The sequence below is a fragment of the Chenopodium quinoa genome, unplaced genomic scaffold (genome assembly GCF_001683475.1).
Source record: "Chenopodium quinoa cultivar QQ74 unplaced genomic scaffold, ASM168347v1, whole genome shotgun sequence".
Taxonomy (NCBI): Eukaryota; Viridiplantae; Streptophyta; class Magnoliopsida; order Caryophyllales; family Amaranthaceae; genus Chenopodium; species Chenopodium quinoa.
In genome coordinates this window covers 10,567,442-10,587,356 of record NW_018743331.1, presented here as the reverse complement: position 1 = coordinate 10,587,356, position 19,915 = coordinate 10,567,442, and the positions used below count along the sequence as shown (strand labels likewise).

At 40.7% G+C, this 19,915-nt stretch overlaps 1 protein-coding gene and 1 pseudogene across 1 annotated transcript; both read left to right on the top strand.

The window, feature by feature from the left end:
• LOC110737636 overlaps positions 1–6,960 on the top strand; it is a 73,173-nt pseudogene extending 66,213 nt beyond the window's left edge.
• Positions 6,961–7,248: 288 nt separating this feature from the next.
• Positions 7,249–7,638, top strand: LOC110737635 (protein NYNRIN-like). The gene has a single exon (XM_021917968.1). The coding sequence runs from the start codon at positions 7,249–7,251 to the stop codon at positions 7,636–7,638; it is 390 nt and encodes a 129-aa protein (XP_021773660.1).
• Positions 7,639–19,915: the final 12,277 nt, after the last annotated feature.

Below are 19,915 nucleotides of genomic sequence, written 5' to 3'. Positions count from 1 at the left end.
AACCATAGTGATTGATTGACTTTGAAATTAATCATACTCTTTCAAGTATCAAAAAATTCTAAGTCAATCAACCCACTTTTTATACCAACTGAATAGTCGTCCAGGGGTAAGAACATTCGGTATACTAGGGCCGTATGTATGGATTGTGGCAAAAATACTTAGTCAAATTCATGCATAGCAAATATTCAAAATTGAAAAACTGGAAATATTAAAGCAAACCGACTACACAATTGGCATATTCACTTAAATTAAAACCGACACTACGGTTGGTAAGAAAGTTTAAATTGTTAAACCAACATCACTGCTGGCAAAAGTTGTCAAATCCGACCCCACAGTCGGTAAAGATACATAAATACTCGGCACGAAGGCTAAAAAGAAAGTACTTTGCCATCTAGCCGAAAGAAACACACATCAAGCTTAATCTTGCTGAGGAGTGAGCTGCTTATCTTCGACAACCGGCTCTACAACCTCATGGGTCGACTGTTCTTGATCATACTCTTGCTTGTGCCCCTCCTCATTCCAAGCCATCTGCTCATCCACAGCAGCCTCCAACTGTTAGGCATCAAGCTCATCCGTGGCTGCCTCATATTGATACTCCCAAACGCCGTAGTCGTCATCTAGATATAAAGCTTTCCTGGCCATTTTCATGCAAGTAACACAGTCGGCCTCGTTCTCAACAATCAACTTTGCCTTTTCCTCTATAGCCTTGTCTTTAAACTCTGCCTACAGCCGGATTTCCTTTTTAGATAACTCACCCTTTAGAGCCTCGTTTCGAGTGTAGAGGTTGTTTTTCCCTTTATCAGCGTTCTCCAAGGCTTTGAGGTTGTACTTAGCCACCTTTTTGTTGGCCACATCAAGCTTTGCCTTGACTTGCAGATTGCCTTCTGCCTGTGTATACAGGAAATCACGAGTCAGTAAGTCATTTTTCATGACCTAAAATTGAGCAAAATCAACAGAAGAAGCGACTCGCTTTTTGGCGCTCTTTACCTTTTTTTGCTTGTCGGCAAACGACTTCTTGAGCCTGGCTACCCGCAACATAGCCTGCATCCGGTAAAAACAATTTATTAACGACAATCGACATACAGGTTGGAAAAAGTTTGATGATGTGTGGAATTTATGCCACCATTTTAACCCTTTTCACTACCGATTTCCCCCGAATTTGTCACTTTCTTATGCCTCTTTTCACCCCTTTTATCTTGATTTTAGTCACTTTAGCTCCCTCTCGTATTTTTCCTCCCCTTTTGTCTTTTCTTTTAGTTTTTACCTACTTTTTGTGTGTTTTGACAGCTCCCAGCGCTCATGTGCGAATCACGAATTAATAGCTCGAGTGGAGATGCCAAAGGAGCTTGCCAGGGGAGTGGAGATGCCAAAATGGAAAGGGCGCGCTGTTCTGATAGGCCGCGGGCGCGGGCTTGTAAGCCCAGGTGCGGACAGGAAAACCCTGAAGCCAGCAGAAGAAAGTGGAGACGGCGAGCCGCGGGCGCGGAGCATAGGGGCCGCAGGCGCGACATTCTGGGTTTGACGAGACTATTTACCTAGCTTGGAGAGGGCGCGACTGCGTGTTCGGAAAGCCCTCTCCCTTTCCCTTTTTCTTCCTTTTGGTAGAAGACTATAAATAGTCTCTTGCTTGAGTTTCTAAGGCATTCACGATTCCATTGGCCCAAAAATCATTTGTAGAGAGAGAAGTTCCTGATTTCTAGAGAGAGAACACACTAATGTTCAAGAATCAATCTTTGTAATCAAATATTCAAGCTTTCTTCTAGATTGTTGCCACTACTTTGATGATTTGGTAATCTTTCATCTTTATAATATCAATCTTTACTTTTGTTTCTCTAGTTTTTGATCTTCTTTGTTTTATTGTTCTTACTTGAGTTTATTTCCATAAATATTCAAGCTTTATTAGTTTCTTTGATTTCCTTTCAAGTTAGAATCATGTTAGGTTGTGTTGGTATTGAATACATGCTTATGTTAGTTGTTATGGCTACTCCTTTCCTTCTAGCTTAGGTTTTTAGCTAGGGAAGGGGGTGAAAATCATGTGTATTTGACTATCTATTGATAATTGATTGGGATTTATTCTTGAGTTGATTATTTGAGCTATAATATGTTTGGAGTTAGTGTGTGCACCTCTAATCCCAAAAGTCTAGCCCTTGATTGAATGTATGAGAATGATTTAATCTAGGTGTGAATGATTTCATCGACTTGCTTGAGTGGTTGCATGAGAATGAACTATCTTAGGTAGAGTTTATACTCCTGGAATCGGTTTCCTATTGGTTTTCATTAGTACTCCTTGTTCATGATTGAATCCCCCTCTCCCTAGTGCTTTTGTCATTGTTATCTCTCTAATCTTGTCCATTTATTTGCATTTAAGAGTGCTTAATCTAATTCCCTTGTTTCTAGTTTATTCTAGGCTCAATGGTATTTGGTTTGTCCATAGAATTCTTCAAACCCAAATCTAAATACCCTTTTTTTGTTACTAGAAATTTCTCCTCGATTTCGTATTAATTGTGCTAAACCCCCGTTTCCTTGGTAATCGACCCTGCCTTACCACTATCCAAAGCAAAATTGATAGAGTTAGGATAGGAGTTATAAATTGTAATTTTGATCTAGGATAGTAAACTAACGACATATTGTCCACCGACCAAAATTTTGGCGCTGTTGCCGGGGAGACGATTAGTTTTGCACATTTATTTGCGTGATTTGTGGATTTTGTTGCTTTTTGTTTAGTTCTTTTTCCACTTGCTAGTCATTGCTAATTGTTTTTTTAGCTTTGGTGAATGCAAAGAAGATCTCAAGGACCACCTACTCACAACCTTGATCACGAAATCGACCGAACCTTGAGACAAGTCCGTAGACTCTATCAAGAAGAGGGACGAGGTTTTGGTGCAATCTTTGATAGTGAGAGTGATTTTTGTTCCTCAAATTCCAAAAGTGACGAAATGGCTAGACAACAAGCGGATGTTTTATTTCGTGAGTTTGGTAATCCGGAGGATTATGAGCTCACCGGTGGGATATTGTTACCCGTCACTGAAACTAACTTCACCATCCATCCTCAATACACTCGAATGGTTCAAGCGGAGCAATTCTCGGGTTCGCCAAGTGAAGACCCCATTGAGAACCTTGATAGGTTCCTCGAACTTTGTGCCATGATACAAACCAACCAAGTTTCTCAAGAATACATTCGGATGCACCTATTTCGGCAATCTCTTGCGGGGAGAGCAAAGAAATGGCTCAAGCAAGTCAAGCCTAATTCTCTCACAACATGGAGGGAAATTGTCCAAGCATTCTTGAAAAGGTTCATCTCCAAAGACAAAACCGCCGAGATGAGGAGGAAGATAGCATCTTTTGAACAAGAGGCGGAGGAAAGCCTTAGTAAAGCTTGGGAGAGGTTTAAAGAGTTGGTGCAAGCATGTCCTCACCATGAGTACAATCAAAGCTTACTCATGAGGTTCTTCTATGATGGTTTAGAACCGATGTCTCGAGCTAATTTTGATGCGGGGGCGGGTGGAAAATTGATCAAAGTCCCTCAAAATCAAGTTAAAGAAACAATTGAAGAGGTAGTTAAAAACTACTCTTGGGGAGGAAGAAGGAGGAATGCGCCAAAGAAAGGTGGGAAGTATGAGTTGGAGAAGGTCGATCAATTGCAACATCAAATTGAGATGTTGACAAAAGGGCTTGCCAAGTTGAATACAAGTGTTGCTAGTGGTTCAAGCTCCTCCCAAGTCAACTCTTTCTCTTGTCAAAATTGTGGTGGCACCAACCACGATACATCCTATTGTGGCGGGTTAAGCCCGGAGCATGTAGCGGCATACAACACAAGGCAAGAAGGGAATAGGGGAAATGGTGGAGGAGTATCTTGGAGACAACCGCCACCCGGATTTGCAACCTAACCTCAACAATGGAACCAACAAGCTCAACAACCATACAACTCCAACACCCAATATCAAAACCCACCTCCATTCCAAACCCAAAATCAAAAAGGAAACTACCCAAGAAACAACCAACACAATAATCAACACCAATACCAAAATCAAACCCAAGCAACTCAAAGAAGTCAAGAGCAAGCATCTCAACCCGATTCTACTCAAACTCAAATTCTTCAACAACTTCAAGCCATGAATCAACAAATGCAAGAAGTCAAGGCTCATAACAAGATGATTGATTCACAACTAGCACAATTGGCCGAGAGGGTTCCTTTCAACTCATCTTCTACTTTGCCCAGACAATCCCAAACCAACCCTTCCAATATTGTGAAACCCGACTCTTGCAAGTCAATCACATTGAGATTGGGTACATCTTATGAGGGTCCCAAGGAAGAGGATGGCAAGGAAAAGAAGGAAGGAGAAGAGAAGATGAGTGAAGATAAAAAAGTTGAAGAATAGAAGGTTGATGAGAAAGAGAAGAGTATGGAGAAAAAGAAGACTAAGGATGTGGTGACATTCTCAACTTCTAGTGAGGCTAGAAACCTTGATGGACCGGTTCCTTTTCCTGGTCGGCTTGCGGAGTGAAAATCGAACGATAAATTTGCAAAGTTTCTAAGTGTGATGAAAAACTTACACATTAACCTCCCTTTCATTGAGGTTGTCACACAAATGCCCTCATACTCCAAGTTCTTGAAAGACATTCTCACCAACAAAAGGAAGCTCAATGATGAGCTTATCACTCTTCCCCATCAAGTGAGCGCACTTGTTCAACACAAAATGCCCAAGAAGCAAAAGGATCCGGGAAGCTTCACCTTGCCGGTCAAGATTGGGAACATGGAAGCTAGGGGTGCCCTAGCTGACCTCGGAGCAAGTGTTAGTTTGATCCCTCTATCCATTGCTCGAAAGCTTAACATTGAGATGATCCCCACAAGGAAAACCATTCAATTGGCCGATCGTTCGGTGAAGCTACCTTGTGGTGAGCTTGAAGATGTCCCTATTCAAGTTGGGCATATCTTTGTGCCATGTGACTTTGTACTGATGGATATGGAAGAAGATGTGGATACACCTTTGATTTTGGGCCGTGAAGCTCTTAAAACCTTGGGGGTGGTAATCAATTGCAAGAACAATACCATTACATGTGAGGTAGCCGATGAAAAAATTGTCTTTGAATTCTCTAAGCTACTCAAGACCCCCATGGTTGAGAAGTGCTATAGGGTTGATGTTGTTAATGAAGAGCTAGATCGTTTGGGAAGGGTTATCATGAGTCCCAAGATCCAATGGTTGAAGCTCTCACATGTGAGGAAGATTACTTCTCCAGAGAAGCAAAGGAATTTGCTATGGCCATTGAAGAAGCCAAAGAGGAGGAAGAGAGTGATACTAAGCATGATGAGCTAGAACATGAGGAGGAAAATTGGAGGAGATTTCTAAGCCTCCTCCCAAGGTAGAACTCAAACCCCTTCCCCCTTCTTTGAAATATGCTTATCTTGTAAATGAAGGGAAATACCCCATTATTGTCAATGCTTCCCTTAATGGTCTCGATTTGGAAAAATTGATTGTTGTTTTGAGAAAATATAGAAATGTGATAGGGTATAGAATTGATGACATCAAGGGTATTAGCCCTTCTTTATGCATGCATCGTATTCACCTTGAGGATGATCAATCCACCTCCATTGAGCCTCAAAGGAGGTTGAACCCCAACCTCCAAGAGGTTGTCAAGAAAGAAATTTTGAAATTGCGTGAGGCGGGTATAATCTATGCTATCTCCGATAGCAAGTGGGTTAGCCCGGTTCACGTGGTTCCCAAAAAGGGTGGAATGACCATTGTCAAGGGAGAAGGAGGAGAGGAAATCTCCACCCGGACGGTGACCGGGTGGAGGATGTGCATTGATTATAGGAAGTTGAACAAGAACACTAAGAAAGATCATTTTCCTCTCCCTTTCATGGATCAAATGTTGGAAAGACTCTCCCATCATGCTTTCTTTTGCTTTTTGGATGGATATTCAGGCTTTTTCCAAATTCCTATCCATCCAAATGATCAAGAGAAAACTACTTTTACGTGTCCATATGGGACATTTGCATACCGAAGAATGGCATTCGGGTTATGCAATGCTCCCTCAACTTTCCAACGATGCATGACTTCCATTTTTTCTGAAATGCTTGAGAATGAAATTGAAGTTTTTATGGATGATTTTAGTGTTGGTGGATCGTCTTTTGACACATGTCTTTTTAACCTTGAAAAAGTTTTGAAAAGGTGTCAAGAGACGAGTTTAGTGTGTAATTGGGAAAAATGCCACTTTATGGTCGACGAAGGTATTGTCCTAGGCCATAAAGTATCAAAAAAGGGCATTGAAGTAGACTCGGCTAAGGTTTTGGTGATTGCTAAGTTGCCTCCTCCTACCTCCGTCACGGGAGTGAGAGCTTTTCTTGGGCATGCCGGTTTTTACCGGAGGTTTATCAAAAAAATTTCATCTATCGCCAAACCCTTAACCGAGTTACTCAAAAAGGATGTTGTGTTCAATTTTGATGAGGCTTACCTTGAGGCATTCCAAAAGCTCAAGGAAGCCCTCATCTCCTCTCCTGGGTTGCAAGCTCCGGATTAGAGCTTGCCTTTTGAGCTAATGTGAGATGCAAGTGATTTTGCAGTAGGTGCCGTACTTGGGCAAAAGAAAGAAGGAAGATCTTGTGTCATCTACTACGCAAGTAGAACGCTCGACGAAGCTCAAAAGAATTATACCACAACGGAGAAGGAAATGCTAGCGGTTGTCTTTGCCATGGATAAGTTCCGGTCTTACCTCATATGCTCAAAGGTGATAGTCTACATGGATCACATAGCGGTCCGCTACCTTATGACCAAAAAGGAAGCAAAACCGCGTCTTATTCGTTGGGTTCTTTCTCTCCAAGACTTTGACATGGAGATGAGGGACAAAAAGGGAGCGGAAAATTATGTAGCGGATCATCTATCGAGACTTCCTTTTGAGACTAAAGAATACGTGCCTATCAATGAAGAAGTGGGTTTTGAGGCTCTTATGGCCATTGCATAAACATCAAGCCCTTGGTATGCGGACATTGCCAATTACCTAGCATGTGGTGTCGTTCCCCCGGAATTCTCTTCTCAACAAAAGAAAAAGTATTTCAAGGAAGTGAGGAGGTATTTTTGGAATGACCCTTATTTATTCAAGCAATGTGGAGATGGGATTTTTAGAAAATGTGTTCCGGATCATGAGATCGAAGGGGTGCTTGAGCATTGTCACTCATTGCCATGTGGTGGGCATGAAGGAGTAGAAAAGATTGTGGCCAAAATTTCTCAATCTCTTCTTTGGTGGCCAACAATGCACAAGGATGCCCACAAATTCATAGCTAGATGTGATAAGTGCCAAAGGAGTGGGGGCATAACCAAGCGTGATGAAATGCCTCAACAAAATATTTTGGAGGTTGAACCCTTTGATGTATGGGGGGTCGACTTTATGGGGCCTTTTGTTTCCTCTTGTGGCAATCTCTATATATTGGTGGCGGTGGACTATGTGACCAAGTGGATCGAAGCTATACCCTCGCCCACCAATGACCACAAGGTTGTGCTCAAGCTTCTAAAAAAGATCATCTTCCCAAGATTCGGGGTTCCAAGAGTTCTTATTAGTGATGGTGGTTCTCACTTTGCCAAGAAACAACTTGAAGCTCTCCTCAAACGATATGGGGTTCATCATAAAATCGGCGTACCATAACACCCCCAAACTCAAGGACAAGTGGAGGTATCAAATAGGGAGATCAAGAACCTTCTTCAGAGGATGGTAAACAAGTCTAGAAAAGATTGGTCTCTCAAGCTTGATGATACGCTTTGGGCTCTAAGGACGGGTTACAAGACCTCGATTGGTACTACTCCTTACCGATAGGTCTATGGAAAAGATTGTCATTTGCTGGTTGAGTTAGAGTACAAAGCTTGGTGGGCGATCAAAGAGCTCAATATGGATATGACCTTGGCGGGCGAGAAGAGGCTACTTAAGCTCAATGAACTTGAGGAGCTCCGCTATGATGCCTATGAGAACTCAAGACTCTACAAGGAGAAGACCAAGAGGTGGCATGACCAACATATAAGGAACAAGAGCTTTAAGGTTGGGGACAAGGTGTTGTTATTCAATTCTAGGCTCCGTTTGTTCCCCGGAAAGCTTAAGTCAAAATGGTCGGGGCCTTTCACAATTTCGAAAACAACTCCTTATGGGTCTTTTGAGTTAGAAGCAAATGGGAACAAGTTCATGGTTAACGGCCACCGTTTGAAGCTCTACCATTGCAATGATCAAGTTGGCATGATTGAGTGCATGAGGCTCGATCCGCCGGATCCTAAGTCACTTTCTTGAAGATGATGTGAATGGTCAAGCTAATGACCTTATAAAGAAGCGCTTCTCGGGAGGCAACCCGAGTTCTCAACCCTTTTGATTTTGTGTTTTTTGCCTTTGCTTATTTTTGAATGATTTTTCTGCAATCTCTTATTGTGTGTGTTTGTTCTTTCATTAGGTACCTTGATCTTTGGGTGTTTGATCTATTAAGTTGAGTTTGGAGAGGAGAAGGAGTTTGGAAGAAGAGAAGGTGGAGATGCCTAGGAGAAACCCTGAAAGGGCGCGCACAGGCCACCCGCGGGCGCGGCAGTCCCCTCTCCTGTTTTCATGATTAAGTGGAGATGCCTGGGAAATAGTGGAGCGGGCGCGCAAAGAAGGCCCCGCGGGCGCGGCCCATAGGCTTTCAATTTTTCTTGAGGAAATGGAAATGGCTCAGAGATGCCGAGAGAGGGCGCGAACAGAAAAACCTGCGGGCGCGTCGTACACCATCGCGGGCGCGGACAGGCACCTCCGCGGGCGCGCAGTTCCACCTCGCGGGCGCGGCATCCTGCAGTTCAGAAAACCAGAAACCTGAAACCCCAAAGCCGCGGGCGCGGCCTACGAACCCGCGGGCGCGGACAAAGCATGTCGAGGGCGCGGCCTACGAACCCGCAGGCGCGGACAGAGCATGTCGCGGGCGCGAATCCTTTGGTTTAATCCCAGCCATAAGCCCGAAAATCAAATACCAATCCCATATCAGTTTTTCCCCCTTTCTCTCTCTACTCCTTACTCCATTCCAAACCCTAACCCATTCTACCTCAATTTCTTTCCCCAAATAATCAAACTCCATCAAAATTCAACAATTTCCCTCATTTTCCTTCACTTTTTCTCAACAAAATCTGATTTTTCACCCCCAAAAACCCCAAATTTTCGGTACTTTCTCTTGTGTGGGATTTGCTTCCACCATTAAGGAGTTCTTGGAGGTGGGATTCATTGCTTCTTCAAAGGCTAGTAAGAGCACTTGATTGAACTCATTGTTGGTATAAATTTCTCCCTTACTCTATATTTCCTTTGAATTTGAAGTATATTGTTGTTTGAGAAAATTTCATGTTGGAATTGTTGATGTTTAGACTCCTATTTTGTATTCATCTATTATCTTGATCATCATTGATTTTAGAGTTGTTGTTTGTTATAGTTGTCTCTTGGTATAGATTTCTTTGTTGTAGGTTGTTCTTGGTGTCTCTTGGAAGTGTTCTTTGTGGTGATTGCTTGGTTTTGGAAGTTTGTTGTGGGTGTTTATAGTTGTGATTTGTTGGGAGTATTTCTTGGTGATTGAAATTTGAGTAAATAATCATGGTGTTTGGTTCTAAGAAGAGAAAAAGTGGGAAGGAACTTCAAGGTTCATCCTCTTCCAACCCCCAACAAAATGAACCAACACCCCAAACCGCTCCACCACCTCTACCACCCCTCAAATTCCACAACAAAAACCACAAACCCATCTACGACAACCTCCTAAACAGGAAGTTGAGACCAACCAAGCATTACCACCACACCACCACCACCAAGCTTGGCATCGATGAGGATTGTTGGTTCTTGTTCAACAACCTCGGGCTTGGTTCCTTTGTGTCAAGCGCATATCGAACCTACAAAGAGCCTACCCTAGAGTTTCTTGCTTCCTTTGAAACCTATGCCGCAGGAGATAATGATCTCTCCATCTCCTTCCAACTCTTTAACAAAAAAGAAACCTTCACCCTCCGCCAATTTAACCAACTACTGGATTTCAACCCCGATGCCGATATGTTCTTCCCCGAGCATGCGGGCCTCCATGCGTATGAGCCCCTTCACTGGTGGAAGGTCATTTCGAGAATGGACGCCTTCAACTCCAAGTACTCTTTAGCCAGCCAGATCATGCACCCAGCCATCAGACTTCTGCATCGAATTCTCGGGTACACGGTCTTTAATAAACAAGACTTGGGGAAGATTATAACCGAGCAAATCCGGATATTATGGCTAGCTACGCATCCGGAAATTGGGCACAGAATGAACTTCGGGTTTCTATTCACCAAAGGCATTGAGGGTGTCCTGTCGGGTACAAGGAAGGGTGAAATTCATTTTGGAGGGATGGTCACTCGGATAGCCGAGAAGATGGGGCATTTGGCTAAGCTTGAATCTTGCACCCCGTGGGGAAAAGTGATGGGAGTGATATTTGGCTTGACCTCGACCAGCTAAAAACCAGGAAATTCATCACAGATACCGAGGATCGAGGAAAGACTTGGAGCTTACTTGTCTCCCACGAGCACCACTGTTTCCTGCCCAAGCTGGAATTCACTTCCTTCACGAGGGAAGGAGTCAATTACCCATGGTGGTTAAAGAAGGACTCAGGCGTCCTTCCTAGTGCGAGGATGGTCACGGGGGAAGGGTCCGGCCAAAGAAATGAGGGCATAGAGGATGAGTTCCACCAACACCAACAACAACAACAACAAGGATCAAGGCAACAACAACAACATCATCAACTCGACTACCAACAACAAATGGAGGCAATGCGAGCCCAAATGGAAAGCATGCAACTCGGCATGCAAGGTATGTTTGCTTCCCACAACCACCTCTCTTACCAAACCAACGCTTTATATGATTTGAGTGTGCGTAGAGGGGATGTCACCCCCCCGGTCAACTACCCATATGTGCCGGCCCAACAAGGGCCCGTGCCATCTTGGGGGGGGGGGTGACAACCAACCTACGTACCTATATTGGCAAGGAACCTCGGACCCTGCTGTGCCAAGGCGTGATTTCCCTGATGAGTCCGGTCATTATGATTATCGGGTTTCGGGTGGGAGTGATTACAGGGGTGATCCTAACTACCCCTATGTCGATCCCTCTCACCCCGACCCCCTTGTCCAATCCGAGCAATATGACCAGTTATCCGCGTCCCAGCTTGACCTCTTCAAAGGTCATTATGGGTGGCCACCTGGCTACTCCGGAGGTTGGAACCCCTATGGCCCCCCCTCAGGTTTCTCTTATGGTGGTGGGAGCGTGGATAATGACGGTGCCGGCTCTAGTGGCCATTAGTTTCCCCCTTGTTCTTTTTGTTCCCTCCCTTTGTCTTCCCTCCCCTTTATTACATGTCCTCATGCCGCATCGAGGACGATGCTTTACTCTAGTGTGGGGGGGGGGGGTGTTTGAGTCAAAGGAGAGTGTTAGGGAATGCTTGAGGTGAGTGTGGGGGAAGGCACCTAGGACTCAAGGGACTATTTAGGGGTTTTGGGTGTAGGTGTCGTTGGTAGCGTTGTTATTGTCTGGTGTCTATGATGTCCGTTTCTATGATGATGATGATATGATGACAATGTTTTGATGATGATGATTCTATAATGATGGTATGTTTGGGTAGTAGGTCATACCCAAAGAATTAAGTTCATGGATTTTCTCTCTCTCTAGTACTAACTTTCTTTTCTTTGTAGTGCTTGCTTTGTTTTTCTCTCTTTTGTAGCTTGGAAGAAATTGAAAGCGACATGTGGAGGCACGGTAAATTGCTTGGTTGCTTTATTCTTTCTTCAAGAGACATTGGTGAGATCTTTCCTTTACTTTTCTTTTTTTTTTTCTCGTGTCGTGCCTAGTTTAGGATTTAGCTTAGGAAAGAGTTGAATGGTTCGAGGATGTTTGCATGCGGTTCCAAGGAACCTGGGATCATTGTTATTGAGATCGAACGATCACTTGTATGTCGATTGGGATTTATTCGAATCTTTAAGCCTCTCATATGAACCTTCTTGATTCTCTCTTTCTTTTGTTCTACTTCCTTTTGTGTGATAAGCATAATTATGGCATGATGATATTGATGTGTTTTGGAACTTGCTTGCTAAATTTGGACTCTATCTCCGTGATGATGCATCCTAGAATGTTTGTCCTTTTTCTTAACTTTGTGATGAGATGCACATTTCGAGATTGTTGTTGATTGAATTAGACGAGCCTTAGTTAAGGTAGCAAGGGTAAGAACTTGTGAGGGCGTTTGAACCCCTAGTTCACGAGTTGTGGTAAGATGGAGTTGCTCCCTGTAGTGGATTTGAAGCCCTCTAGTTGGCATTTGCTTACTTTTCTCGTCCCTTGTGAGGTTCACTTTGTTCATGCCTTCATCAACTTGTTGAGCGGCGCGTTAGGATCCTCGACTATGCATGTTTGAATCCTTGTGTTGACTATTAGCTCCCAAGATCGTGACCTTGGACTTTTGAGGGAGGAAAAGGGCACCACTTCTCATTTTTGTTTATATTCTCTTTTATTTAGTTACAAACTTGATTTTTCTCTTTGCATTAACCCTCTTGCCAACCAATTTGAGCCTAATTTTTTCCCATTCTTTTTATAGGAAAAGGTGAAAGAGCTAACGACCTTTTGGTAATCATACATACGGATGTATTTGGACCAACGAGTTCAAAAGCTAGAAGTGGGTTTAACTACTTCATCACTTTTACTGACGATTTAAGTAGATATGGTTATATCTACTTAATGAACCAAAAGTCAAAATCCTTTGAAAAGTTCAAAGAATTTCAAAAAGAAATTCAAAATCAGCTTGGGAAAATAATTAATGCACTATGATCAAATCGCGGTGGTGAATATTTGACTTAAGATTTTACGATCATCTGAGGGATTGTGGAATTCTTTCACAATTAACTCTTCTTGCAACACCACAATTAAACGGTGCGTTAGAACGGAGAAATCGAACTTTGCTTAACATGGTTCGATCCATGATGAGCTTTACTGATCTTCACATATGGTTTTGAAGGAATGCATTAGAAATAGCCCGGACAAACCAAACTGAAGCCCATGAAAAGCAGTTAAAAATACGCTATATGAATTATGGACTAGAAAACTTCCAAAGTTGTCTTTCCTCAAGAATTGGGGTTGTGAAGCCTATGTAAAACTTTTATAAGGCGACAAACTAGGCCCTAAATCAGATAAATGTTTCTTCGTGGGCTATCCATCTTCCAAATTTCTTTCTACAAAGCCAAGTGAGAGTAAAGTGGTTCTCGAAGAAATTTGAGACGAACATTAAATGGATGTGGATAACACCACGTTCGAGACGAGGGCACATGAGTCAACTCAATTGATAAATCATGCGTTTAAGCAAGCTAATTCAACTCGCGAAACTCCTATCGTCCCACTTGAATCTAATTCTTGCGAAAATCAAAATATTTCTACTATTGCTCCTACCCCTCGTAGGTCACTCTAAATCAGAAACGAACAGGTTTTTGATGTTCTGTTAATTGAGGATTCCGAAATTTTCCTTTTGGAATGCGCGGAACCCACTACCTACAAGCAAGCTTTGGCAAGCCCCGACTCTGAAAAATGGCTTGAGGTCATGAAATCAGAAATGGACTCGATGTCTGAAAATGATGTGTGCGCCCTAGTACACAAGCCTAATGGGGTCAAACCATTGGTTGTAATTGGGTCTACAAGATCAAAACAAACAAAGATGGAAATTCCTACATCATAAAGCGAGACAAGTTTAAAAAGGGTTTAGACAAATTCATGGTATTAACTATGATGAAATCTTTTCCCTGGTAGCAATGCTTATTAAGTCTATTCGAATTCTTCTAGTGATTGCTACATTTTTCGATTACGAAATTTGGCAGATGGATGTCAAAACTGCCTTCTTGAATGGGTTCTTGACTGAGGATGTGTATATGGCACAACTTGAGGGTTTTGAGGATCCAGAAAATCCTAGAAAGGTTTGCAAGCTTTAGAAATCCATTTATGGATTGAAGCAAGCATCACGGAGTTAGAACATTAGCTTCGACGAGGCAATAGTTTGGTTTTCTAAAAGCAAAGAAGAACCTTATGTATACAAGAAGTCTAGTGGGAGTAGCCTGGTTTTCTCAGTTTTTTATGTAGATGACATACTACTCATAGGGAACTACATACCAATGCTTGAGTCAGTCAAGGAATGGGTTAACGAGTTGTTTCTCTATGAAGGACTTGGGAGATTCCGAGAACATATTGGGAATTATTATCTATCGAGATAGGTATTGAAGGATGATTGGACTTATATTGATAAGATCCTTATTAGGTTCAAAATGTAAGACTCTAAGAGAGGATTCCTTCCCATGCCTCATGGTATTACTCTTAATAAAACTCAATGGCCTCAAAAGCCATAAGAGTTGCAACGTATTGCTAATGTTCCTTATGCCTTTACAATAGGGTCCATTATGTATGTCATGATATGTACAAGGCTAGATGTTTCATATGCCTTGCTCATGTGTAGCAGATTTCAAGCAAATCCAGGGGAAGCACACTGGAAAGCTGCTAAGAACACCCTCAAGTACTTGAGAAGGACAAAGGGAGTTTTCCTAGTGTATGGTGGCGAAAGTGAAATGGTTTCCAAGGGCTATACGAATGCAAACTTCCAAACAGATAGAGATGGCCTTCGATCTCAATTAGGGTACATTTTCTGTCTGAATGGAGGAGTAGTGAGCTGGAAGAGTTAAAAGCAAAGTGTTGTTGCAGACTCTAAGGTAGAATTTGAGTATTTGGTTGCGGTGGAAGCAGCAAAGGAAGCAGTTTGGATTAAGAAATTCCTCACTGAGATAGACATTGTACCTATTGCTGAAGAAAGAATTAAGTTGTTTTGTGACAATAATGGTGTCATTTCTCAATCAAAGGAGCCAAGGTCACATAACAAATCCAAACATGCTGAGAGATAGTATCATCTCATTCGATAGATCGTTGGTAGGCAGGATGTCAAGATCTACAAAGTTCATACAAATGAGAATATCGCTGATCTGCTTACTAAACCTCTTCCACAGCCCAAGCATGAGAGTCACACTAGGGCTTATGGATTGAAGTAAGTTATGTAATTTAAGTTGTATTATTTTTGGGAAAACTTATAACATATGTAATACATTAACTTGTAGAATAATGTTTAATCAGAAATTTTCATTTCTCTTATTTAATTGAGGTTTGATATTAAATAAAATTTCCAAAATAATTATAAATAAATAAGATCATCAAATACGTAATTTGGTTAATGAAACCCAATCGGTGAACAAAATTGATAAATTATTTAAGTTTCTAGTTCGAAATCATTAAATTGGACATAAATGATTTCAATTAATGGACTAGCATGTAAGATTGATTGATAACGCAGTTTCATGTGCTATAGGGACATAGAGATGTTAAGATAATGACAAGAGTGGAATCTGGGGTCGTGAGACTAGCTTACCAATGTCAACAAAATTTATAAAACCAAACTCAAACCTAGTACTAGGGCCAGTTCTGGTCGATCCACGGAGAATGGGTAGTATATTACTAAAGTCTTAAAGCTAAGATACTTCGAAGCGAGGGGAGTAAAATTGTGGTTGAACTAAGCTAACAAACAACAAGAATTAAAAAATTTATCAAATACTAAAACGCTAGGGATTAGGTTCCGCATACAATCATGATAAAATTGCTAATTTGGGGGAAATCAAGTCAAAAGAGCATTACAAGGACTAATGCATGGCAAATGCAATCAAAGAGTTCAAAAGGCTATCATCAAATTGTCAAACTAGGTCTCCAATATGAATGACAAACTAGTAGAATCACTATTCAAACCGATTGATAATTGGAAATCCAAAATCAAGTGGTCATGTTATTAGGATCAACAATGTAATGTAGGATGTAAATCTAAGTTAGCTACTCCTATCAATCCAAACACATGCACAAATCCATTAATCAATTTAATCACAACAATCAATCATTCAAAAGCCCCAAATCAACAATAAACTATCAATCATGCATGCTTCCCCTACACCCTAACTAAGCAAGCAACTCACTAAGAATATTGAATTGAAGGGAGAAAACTAAGCTAATCATTATTAACATCATCATAATTGCAATTGAAATCAAAATTAAATCAATTAAAGTAATCAAAATCAAACAATCAAAATAAACTTGAAATTGCATCAATCAACAAAATGAAAATGCAAAGGAATTGAAATAAGAAGTGCAAGAATCTCATAAACTTGATGATCAAAATGAAATTGTGCTTGAATTGAATTGAAATGAAGATCAAAGTTGAATCCTATAAATTATCTCTCTAGGTTCTTTCTTTAATTAGCCTAATCTCTGTCTAAAAATCTAGTAATAAAAAATTGCTACTAAAATTTCTTAATGAAGTATAAAGAAGAGAAGTTATTTATAGTATAACTAACTAGAAGGAAATAAGTTAAATATCGCGAAATAAACCCAGTCAAGCGCGCCCTCGCAACCACCAGTGTGCCCGCTATACTCTAGGTACGGAATAGAAACCTCAGGTGGCGCGCCCGCGAGGAAGACATGCGCCCGCGTTGCTATCCTACGCGCCCGTGCAGCTATCGTGTGCACTCTCGCAGCCTGGAGCAGGGTACTTCCTTCGGTGCGTGCATGATGTGAATGGTGCGCCCCTATGATCGTCACGAAGCATGCATGGCAGTTTTGAAATGAGGTTTATTGCGGGTTCAACACCGGAAGTTTATGAGAGCGCAAGCACCAAGTCTTGGAGTAAGCCATCACTTGTTTTTGAGTTATACATAAGCTTCCAACTTGCACCAAAAGTCTCTTCCAACCTTGAAAATCATCATGACGGGTCTTAAGCTTCACATTACTCCCACAAACAAAGAAAGAAGAACAAATAAAAGATCAAGAAAACACGAGAAAATCTATAAAAATGAATGAAAACACAAAATAAACAAGAATGAAGGAACTAAGGAACAAATGAACAAAACTAAGCAAATAATGGGAATAAACCTATTAAAAGAAAGCAAAAGCAACCTAAAATATTACCATATGAGTGCCGTAAATGACACTCAAATGGCACTCATTAGTCAATCACATGGATATGCATGAATGATGCATGATCGAACTATTGACCTACTTTTAAGTTTAAGTATAGAACTTTCGGATATATTAGTGGATTCCTTTGACATGAGTGGAACACTGTTTTCATTCAATGATTGTTTTAACTATGGGATATCATAACGTCATACTGTAAAAGGGGACTATAAAGGGTGTTTCCTGGTTACTTCTAAAGTTGAGTGGGAGCTTTGGTTGCCACAAGATTGGATTCAGTCTACCTAATTAATTAGGAAATGTGTCATATATGGCCTCTTGAAGAGGGAGAATTGAGAAAATACATGGTCGTGCTCAAATGGATTACATAGTAATCATTTGTTTTGCAATACTAACTCAAATTGCAAGAAATTATTTGTAGATTAATATGATCTCTACATGAGATGCAATCATATTATCGAATCGACACATATTAAATTAAGGAATTTTTATATTTCACACTTGTCACATATAAGTTGGAGATTGAAGGTTTTATGTCTTTGTCAAGTGCAATTACTAGATATATAATGGATCAAATTATGGAGATAATTAAGTTTGTTCTTTTAAGTCGTTGTTTTATCATAGCTAGAGGTACATATGACCATTGGACTAGTAAAATATCCCAAAGCCCTATTGAACGGATCCTATAAGGTTGCACAGAGGACCTAGATTGAGCATAACAGGAAGAGGCCCATGATGGGCATCATCCCTCTAGGTGGCCAACCATGTTGGAAGGTTTGGAGGGTTTCGGGCTTTCTAACCTACTCTAATTATAATATGATTATAAATAGAACAGGTGTCTAGGGTTTTCATAACATAGTTTTACTGTTAACCAAACCCGAGTTAGCAAACACAAAACCTAGCCCTCTCAAACTCTCTCTCTCTCCCACATCACTCTCTATTCTACATGCGCCGATGTGTGTTCGGTGGTGGTGGTGGTGTTCGTTTTGGTGGCCGGTTGTCCATAAATATGGTGATCGATCGTGGTGTATTCCTCCTTCATCCGACCAATATAGCATTGGTGGACACCTCATTCGAATCCCGTGGATTAAGTAGAGGAGCCACGTATGGGGCTGTATTTTCTTCCTAATTATCAATTAATTGAAACATTGAAATCACGCTTCAAAGGCATAATTATTTGTTTCTTGTGTGTTATGTATGTGATCCTATTTTTGGTGCGTATGAATAAAATTCATGAAATTCCACTTAGAGTACCTAAATCCCTACACTAAAGCAGTTAGAACATTCATCAACTTCTCATTGAGTTGGTTATGTCTTTCCACTAAAGGTTTAAGCCTTGTTAATGCTTCAGTTGCTACACTTTTTGATAAACCCACGTTAGTAGTGTTCACAGTTTCATTAATATCTAGAATAATCCTATCTACTTGTCTGGTAACCACTTGTTGTGTACTGGAGTCAAAGTTCCTTAACTCGAATATCACCGCTCTAGTGGTTTCTTATACCATTACATAATAGTTTCTATCAAACTACTCTCTACTATTCTCATTTAAACCTTCCATTAGACCCTTTATAATGTCAACGTACTTCGTATACATTGAATTGAGTAGGTTTTCGATGGAAAATGGCCTTCTACTATATCTAAGCTAATTAATCTTGCCTTTGAGTATGAGGCTCAAATTGTTCAGAGGAGTGTGCCATGTGTTCTCTTGGTAGTTGATTTTATAGATCTTTTAGATCCACTAAAACAGTTGATGAGTTTTTAGGTTGTTTTTATTTTCTTTTTATAGCATTCTTTCTAAATAAATGCTTGGTCTTGTTCTTTTTCTCTTTAGTTTCTTTATTCTTTCTTATTTTGTTCTTTTGTCCACTCTCGTGGATTTGCTAGTGTTTCTCCTTCTTTTGTTCTCTTTTCGTGGTCGTAGGTATTGTATGAGGTTTGAGTCTTGATATTGGTGACTTACTAAGTTGGAAGATGCCTTTGAAACAAGCTTATAGCATTAGGAAAGCTCAAGCAGTAAGAAAGTGGCATACTCTAAGTTCTAGCTCTTGCGTTCTCAAGCCGCGCTCTCATGAGATCATGGTGTTGAACCCACCGTCAAATCCATTTAAATCTGCCATGCTTAGTGACTATCATGAAGACATTGCGTGCGCACACGAGGAATTATTTCTAAGCGCATGAAGCTACGAGGAACTCGAAGAAACCCGGTGCGCGAGCGCGTCTCCCTGGTTTTCGGATTTTTTCGATTTCAATTTCCTGCCTCTTATAAATACCTGTTATAATTGATAATTGTAAGAAGTTTTTGAGGGGACATTAATTTTCTCATATTCTTAACTTAGTTGAGAGTTTCTCTTTCTAGTTTTCGGGTTAGTTTTAGGAGTAGATTTAGAGAGAGAAAGTGAGAGATTTCAATGGTGATTTGAGAGATTGATAATGTAAGGGTTATTGAAGATCTTCTCAATTACCAATGAGCATTTCTAACTCTATCTCATCTTATTGCTTTGTTTAATTTCATGTTTGTTTGATTTGGTTTTGATGATGAATCTTGATTAGTGTAGTAGTTCCTCATATTTTGTTGATTCTTGAATTCATTACTTGCTTGTTGATTAGATGATGATTCTTGAGTAGTTGTTTTGCTAGGGTTTGGGTGAAACTTGTATGATTGATTGATTGTGATTAATTTGGGAATTATGTTGATTAATTGTTGAGATTAAAGTGATTAATGTAAGTTTCCATGTGTGTAGTTTGATTATGCCTTTAGAATTATGCTAGAATGCATTGTGATTCTAATGACATGACCACTTGATTTAGGATTTGAAATTATTGATTGGTTTTGATTGTGATTCTCCTAGTTTATCATTCATAGAGAAAACCTAGCTTGATGATTAGGTGATAGCTCTT